At 37.4% G+C, this 7814-nt stretch overlaps 1 protein-coding gene across 2 annotated transcripts in view; it reads left to right on the top strand.

Moving 5' to 3' along the window:
- Window positions 1-7421, top strand: part of LOC136844877 (uncharacterized) — a 7470-nt gene extending 49 nt beyond the window's left edge. Inside the window, exons 1-4 of one of the 2 annotated variants that reach the window (XM_067114150.1) lie at window positions 1-901; window positions 3891-4088; window positions 4641-4719; window positions 6160-7421. The exon at window positions 1-901 is cut by the window's left edge and continues 49 nt beyond it. In XM_067114150.1, the coding sequence (XP_066970251.1) occupies window positions 193-901; window positions 3891-4088; window positions 4641-4719; window positions 6160-6322 (1149 nt within the window). In that variant the 5' untranslated portion in view covers window positions 1-192 and the 3' untranslated portion in view covers window positions 6323-7421. Of the gene's footprint in view, window positions 902-3887; window positions 4089-4640; window positions 4720-6159 lie in introns of both variants that reach the window. The other variant, XM_067114148.1, reaches the window with a different exon arrangement.
- The last annotated feature ends 393 nt before the right edge of the window (window positions 7422-7814 follow it).

The raw sequence follows: 7814 nt of genomic DNA, 5'->3' as shown, positions 1-7814 counted from the left end.
TCTTGCAGCTGCATTAGTCGACCTCAGCGTCCCCCGGAAACGATTGGATCAGTTTGCCTTCGAGGGGCAAAGGTTACCAACGTAGTTTTGTCTTCGTGTCTCGGGTCATACCTGACGCGTGCACTGTACAATTTCACTTGACCAACAAAGTCGTATTGTTTCCTTTGAAGTGTTTTCAGTGACGTCAACGCCATGCATTGGTTCGAAAGGACTCTTTGGCTTTTCTTCGTTGTTGTGGTCTGTGGTGTTTATGTTCAGACCGCCCCAACCGAAGAACAGACCGCAAAGCCAGCCAACAGAACCGCCGTACAGAAAGACCGCCGAATTGATTTCGGGGACGATTTCAACCCAAGTGCCCACATTCCATTCGAGACGACCACTGTAGTGGGTCCTCTGAATTTAGAAATGCCACTGCAGAGGCTGCCGCCGATTATGCATACGGGTCCGGGAAAGTACCTGGAAGACCGTCGTCGGCAGACGGAGGCCAGAATTCAGGAATTACAGGAACAGGTGGATCTCCTCATTGAAGCCCAGAAGAGTAATGGCACGGCCGAAATTGTTCCCGATCCGGAAAGGGACGCGAGAACCGCTATACAGTATGGGCTGAACTGTGAACGTGGCGACACAATCATCATATGTTTGATGAAAAAAGTCGTCGTACTGCGGAGAGAAGTGTCAGGCATTCAGAGGGACGTCTCGGTGTTGGGGAAGAAGTTTGTCGACTTTCAGATAGACTTGAGAGAAATGAACCTGAACAAAGAGAAGACGGGGGGAGGGCCAGACCAAGATGAACCTCAAAAGGAGTACGGATCGGGGGACGCTGATGGATACGACCCGTCTACCGATTTTGATAATACAACAGCAAACGGCACCACGGAGGCTCCGTTTGATATTCATCAGGGTACGTTTAATATTTATTTCTGCAACTAAGTTAATAAATTATTTTAAAGCAAAAAGTAAGCGGACACAAACTTTTTTCTCAGAACAGTCCACATCATTTGTCAACATCACAAGGAAAGCGTTCGAGCATTTTAATTACTGTATATAACTGTTAGATTAACATGGTAAGGATAATAGGAGGAAACCTTCCATCTTAAAAACTAATTGAGTGTTGCTTGCTGTTGATGGCTGGTATGAAAAAATTGTTAACCAGTCATATGAGCAATTGTTGAGCGTCTTTGTAAATTATATGTTGATAAACAGACTGGGTGAGCCGGAATAATGATAAAACTAAGACTCGGACAGAATCACTGCCAAGTACAAAGTCTGAGCTTTACATATTACAATTCAGAACTCTAGACAAAATTGGAAACCAGGACGGTTAGACTACTACAATGATAGAACCTCGACAATGATGGACTTGAAAAACTAGAAGTCTCTAACTGTTATGAGTTGACAAAATTAGAACTTACATAAGCTAGAATTTTGACAGAGCTGTACTTCTTGCACCAAAGGTTTTTTTTATGGGACGGCTCAGTGATCCTGGCGGATATGAAGCCAGGCAAATATTGATCAAAAATCTTATATTTATTAGTAGTTTTGCTTTTATGACACATTACCCGCTGTTTTATCCTGTATTTTTTTTCAATTCCGATAATTTCCATTTAAAATGGAAAAACTTAATGATCCTCGTAACACACATTTGTGTTTGTTTCCAGCGTTAAAATTGTATCCAGAAATTTTAGTTATTACTTGGATCCGGACATTTGTTATCTATGTGCTGTGATTCCTGGCTTTCAGCTATCTAAATGCATTAAAAACAGGATAGTTCAGTCACCAGAATGTTCTAAATCCGAACACTTCAGTTACCTAACTACCCAAATATCCAGTGTTACCTAACTACCCAAATATCCAGTGTTACCTAACTACCCAAATATCCAGTACCAAATTCAGCTGGCGCCTAAAAGCTGCGCCAAATCGTCCGAGCCCAAACCACTGAGCCTAACCGTCCCATTCCGCCTGAATGTTTTAATCAGTACATTTCATTTACCTAAATGTATTTAGCCCTGACATTTCAGTTATCTTAATATTTGAATCTTGGCATTTCACTTAACTGAATATTTTGAATCCTGATATTTCAGTAACTAAATATTTTGAAAAAGGATATTTCATTCTCATGAATATTTCAATCCTGGCATTTCAGGTAACTGAATGGTTTGAATCTGGATAGTTCATTTACCTGAATGTCTGAATCCTAACATGTAAGGTAACTGAATACTTTGAAAGTGGATATTTCAGTTACCTACCTTTTGGATTCTGGAGTTTCCATTAATTGTATGATTTGAAACTGGACAATTTGTGTACCTGAATGTTTGAATCTTGCTACTGCCGGTTAACTAAATGGTTTGAAATGGGATATTTCAGTTCCCTGAACGTTTGAATCCTGACGTTTCAGGTAACTGAACGGTTTGGTGTTGAAAAGAGACATTTCATTTACCTGATTATTTGAACCCTGGAATTTCCTTGAAGTTCAGGTTATGAAACCGGAGATTTCATTGAATGTCTAAATACTGGCATTTCAGGTGACTGACTGGTTTGAAACCGGACAGTTCATTTACCCGAATTTTTGAATTTTGGCATTTTAAAAATTAATGGTTCGAAACCGGACATTTTTTTTCCTGAATGTTGGAATTCTGTCATTTTAGGTAACTGAATGCATTGAAACCGGGCATTTCATTTACTCGAATGTTTGAATCCTGACATTTCAGGTAACTCGAATGGTTTTAAACCGGGTATTTCATTTATCTGAACTTTTTAATCTTGGCATTTGGGTAACTGAATGCTTTGAAATCGGACATTTCATCAACCTTGAATGGTTGAATCCTGACATTTCGGGTAACTGAATGGCTTGAAACCGGACATTTCATTTACCTGAATGTTTGAATCTTGGCATTTTGGCCAGCTGAATGCTTTTAAACCGGACATTTCATATCTCTGAATGTTTGAATCTTGGCATTTTGGGACATTTCATATATCTGAATGTTTGAATCTTGGCATTTTGGGCAGCTGAATGCTTTTAAACCGGACATTTCATATATCTGAATGTTTGAATCTTGGCTTTATGGGTAACTGAATGCATTGAGTCAGGCTATCTCATTTGCCTGAGTTTTGAATCCGGATGTTCCAGTTACCTGAATATTTATAACTTTGACATGTGAGTTATGTAACTAATTTAAATTCAGGCTTTTCATACAGTGATGTATGAATTTGATAATTTCAGTTAACTGAATAGTTAGGTTAGATATCAATTATCTCAATACATGTTGTTTAGTTTATCTGAGTGCTGTGAATCTGGATATTTTTCATCTGAATGCTTTGCTTGAGGATATTTCGTTTTCCTGAATGCGTTGAATTCCGGACATTCAGTTTCTCTTTAATGCGGTGAATTCGGTCATTTCCTTTTCTTAATGTTCGGAATACATTAAAAGTATTGAGTCCAGTGGCATCATTTGCCTGGATTTCAAGCGGGAAGATATTTTGGTTATTCAGAAACCTTAAAGGAAGAAATTTAATTTAAGGTGTGGTAATCTAGTGTTGATTTGTGTACTATATGGATTACTGCGATATATTTAGTATTTCATTTATTGTTAACGGGGCATTAAAGACTGCATATGATTAGGAAATACATGAGTTTGGTGTAGAAATATGTTAGGAATTAATTCAGTCACAACTTTGTAGTGTTTAGATAAACTTGTTCCTACCATCACTATGCAAAATATTCTCACATTTTTATAGAACAGAAATAGTGTCCATTATGTTGAGTGTTTCTTAACATAGATAATGCACCCGTACATGACTGTCATTTATTCTCTGGGGCAAGTGGCGTATGCTTTCATTATTATGTATTTAACCAGCGTTATGTATCAGTGACACATTTCTTTCTTCAGCAGATCCTCTATGTCCGCCAAGATTTGAAAGAGTGGGCAGTATCTGTTACTACGTGGTAACAGACAGAGTTAGCGGTGTGACGTCAGCGCGTGACTTCTGCCAAGCTCACGGAGGATACCTGGCCCGTCCAAGGGATTCTCTAACCATCCATGACCTTGCAAACCACCTTACCAGACTCTATGACAAGGAGAGCAATCAGTGTGAGTTTCACATCTACATATGTACCCATAAATTAGGTGTCTCTTTAAATGCAGACATACAGTGATAGTATTCTTGAGTTTGAAATTACCAGGGTTTTATCTTAAAGTCATTTAATGGTGACTTTGCATGAGGATTTGTCATGACAAAATACAGTCATGACCTTAGAAGCTCGCCTAATATATAGTTTTCCCTTATTAAGAGAAAAATAAAGACACAAAGAACTGCTTTAAAGTGGCAATTTTCATTTTTAAACTGATCGCTGTGTCATCTGGATCTCTCGGAATGGTCATATATTGAAATGCACGAGAGACCTATTTATTTCTTGTATTCTTGTACAATTTGCAATTTTGATAATTTTCAAGTACTTTTTAAGCATTTCCAACATCAGTAAAATCGTTCAGATAGATTTTTAATTCCTAATAATAAGTTTAATACATCGTGATTACAATAGTTCAAAAGTCCATATACGAAAGGTTTCTGGTTCATAGAGCAGTTTCTAGTGAGTTGAAAGATAACCGTTAGTAAGGTACTGATTGACCTTTATCTTGCAGTGTCTGAACTATGGGTAGATGGGCAGTATCAGGCGGAGAAAGATACGTGGAAGTGGAGTGACGGTGTCGTGATTAACAGGTAAGATACACTTAGAAATTATCTCGGAGTTAAGATAGACTTGTGAGAGCGGCAAGGGGTCCCGGTGGGGCCAAGAAACCAAAAAGCTGATTAAAGGTTGAGAATGCGAGATTCCCTCTTGTCATATTATCATAAAACAATTTGTCCCTCTGTCAAAATAACTCAACCCACACCTCTTGTTTACCTGTGCGGCCGTTTTTGATTATCTCTCATGCTAAGCGATCTGGACATAATCTTTTTCGTCATCCTAAGTCAGTGGTAATAATGGTTCATGTAGGTGGTTTGGACAGAAAGTTTTCTCAATATTTTTATATTAAACACATAGACATGGTCAATTTTATGGTGGAGAGGCCAAAATGGAATCAAGAAAAAAACAGGGAATAGGTAGTATGAAGGTTTTCCTTTGTTTATACTGGATAATAGAAAATGTGTAGCCTATAGTGAATGGAGAAAGTTTTTTATCAAGGCGTTCGCTAACTCCTTTGGTTTTCTGGCCTCATTGTGACCTACTCCGCGGTTGCGGTCACAGCGACAACATATTGGCAGTGCTTCTCGTCTTTTCTTTATGAGCATCAGTGCGTAGTTTCCATTTCATTTTTGTTGTAATGGACTTTGTTGATGACTAGTTACTTTAAGTATGTTTTAAATGTTTTTCTTCATTGCTGATGAAATAAGAGTTTCAAACCCTGGTGTACCAAAATAGAAGCCTCAGGGTTTGAAGTATCTTCAGCTGTTCAAAAATGAATGCTGTAAGTAGATTTTGTATATTTATTTTTGGTCTCGTATCTCGTGTTTTTATAGAAAAGAATCTTGGGTATTCAGTCATATTTTACAAATTTAGTTTTTCTTTTGCTTACAGCCCTCCCTCTAGTTTCCCTAAGGAACCCAAGATAGGCTATCTCTTTCCTGAAGGTACTGGTTTGCTTTGTTTTGGGAGCTGATTGCACCCTCCAGAGGATTTTTCTTAAATTCAAATGCTTACACCTCAGAGGTTGTCAACGTAACAACCAAGAAATAAAATTTTCCATGACTTTGCCCTCTGAAAGTCTGAGTTCATACCTCTTTCACCTGTCTGACAGCTGTGTAACACCCACCAAACAACTTAATCATTGTGCCACTGTCAGCATTTACTGGATTTTTGTTATTTTGTTTTTGGGATTATCTTCCTAGTTGTTTGCTCTCTTTTCTGCACTCTCCTTCTCTTAAAAGGTCGCTATAATTCCTTTGTTTCCTTAGAGCTGAAAACTCTTTTACCCTTATCTGTTTTTGGTGTTTTAATTCTTTCTGAAATTCTGTTTAATAAGGCAGTTTTGCTGCCTTTCATGATTGACTCCCTGGAACAAATGTCATACAAATATAATGCGTTACATTTTTCAGCACCAATACATATTACTGTATAACAGAAAACATGCCTCATATTAATATGCTGTTAATCTTCAGATCTATATGGGGAATCTCCGACACACCAACCAAGTCTCACAGAGCTGGCACTTGTGTTCTCCTGAAGAAGGAGCTCAACTATCTTGCCATGGCCCAAGACTGCGAATACCACTATTTCTTTGTCTGTCAAGCTGAAACCAGAGATGACATCCCTGCTATGTAAATGTATTTTCTTGATTATATTCAACGTTGACTACTTTAAGGGAAACCAAAGGTTAGATGTAGGTACCAGTTGCCAGTAGAAGTAGCAGTTATAATGGTCAGGTCAATTATTCTATCCAGTGTACGGGATTAGTGTAAACTATGTAAGTGGAAAGTCACTGAGTATGTACTGTACATGTAGCTGTCAGCTAACCCATGTGGATACATATTAGCTGGATAATTATGTTTTCCATCAGATCATCAGATGAATATAAAGATCTCAGGCCTTTGTATGTATAAAAAGAGAGTTGAATTTCATACGGTGGCCATAAATTTTCATGAAAGCTATATTTAATCAACTGAAATTTTTCTCTGGTGGAGAGATTTTAAAATGTTTAATTACTAACAATGAAGAATATGACTGATGATTTCAGCTAATCACACAATGCAGTAGTTATGTAGACATTAGGAAGCCCAAACGGAAATTGAAATGATTAACGGCTCAGTCATCCAACATCAAAAAGATGTATGTACATGGATGAACTAATCAGAGGTGGAGGAGCCATGAGTAAATATTAGATTGCTGACGACGCTTTCCAAAGGAGGAAACTCAATTTCTTGTGAGAACTTTATTGTTGCCAATATTTAAGAGGCGTTTTGCTCAAGGCAAGAATATTTGCTTTTTACACAAGTGGTTTAGTTGTTCAATACCACTTGATGATCTTTGCTATTTGAGGCCTTAGAACCATTCATCGGCCACTGATCAGGTCTAAATAGAACAGTTCCTGGCTACGTATCCAATCATATTTACTCTTTTCCCAGACGAGTGGATATAGACTGATTCTTGTATCACCTGACTTGTATCTTAGATTAAAACTCTGTAGTAAGGCTAATTAGAGGTTGTAGAATGTATACAGTGATTTTTTTATTTTGTGATGTGTGTAGCTTCAGTCATGTAGACTTGCTATATAGATTACCGTTGTAGAGCTCAGTTCTAAGAGACATAAGATTTGTGTAATTACTATTACATTTGTACTGTTGTTGCTTATGTAGATCTTAGATTAATTTTAGATCATGTAGCATTTTCTTACAAGACGAGTTTTAATAAAATGTATATATAATACCTGTAATTATTAACACATATTCTGTTTTCATGTTTTTTGAATATTTAGTGTTAATCTTTGGTACAAGTACTGTATTTTGATTGTAGTAGTTTAATTTTTTTTTTTTACATAATTGAATGCGTGAATGCTAATGAAATATTAACTGAATCTGAATCCCAGTACATTGCATTTTTGCCACAAGTAATTTCTTTTGTAAGCATTTGGACCCTGATCAATCAGATGTGGCTGGAAGCTGGTGCTGTAGAATGCAAAACCATCAAGATTATCAAGTCAACCTCCACAAAAATCATCAGTGAATCCCCTACCAGCCACTGGAGTCAACTTCATATTTATTTTGTCTAATTCTTGAGCAAGTATAAATTGTCTCCCTCCCATGGAGAAATTTTGAAT

The sequence above is a fragment of the Macrobrachium rosenbergii genome, chromosome 13, assembly GCF_040412425.1.
Source record: "Macrobrachium rosenbergii isolate ZJJX-2024 chromosome 13, ASM4041242v1, whole genome shotgun sequence".
Classification (NCBI taxonomy): Eukaryota; Metazoa; Arthropoda; class Malacostraca; order Decapoda; family Palaemonidae; genus Macrobrachium; species Macrobrachium rosenbergii.
This window is presented reverse-complemented; position numbering and strand designations above follow the sequence as displayed.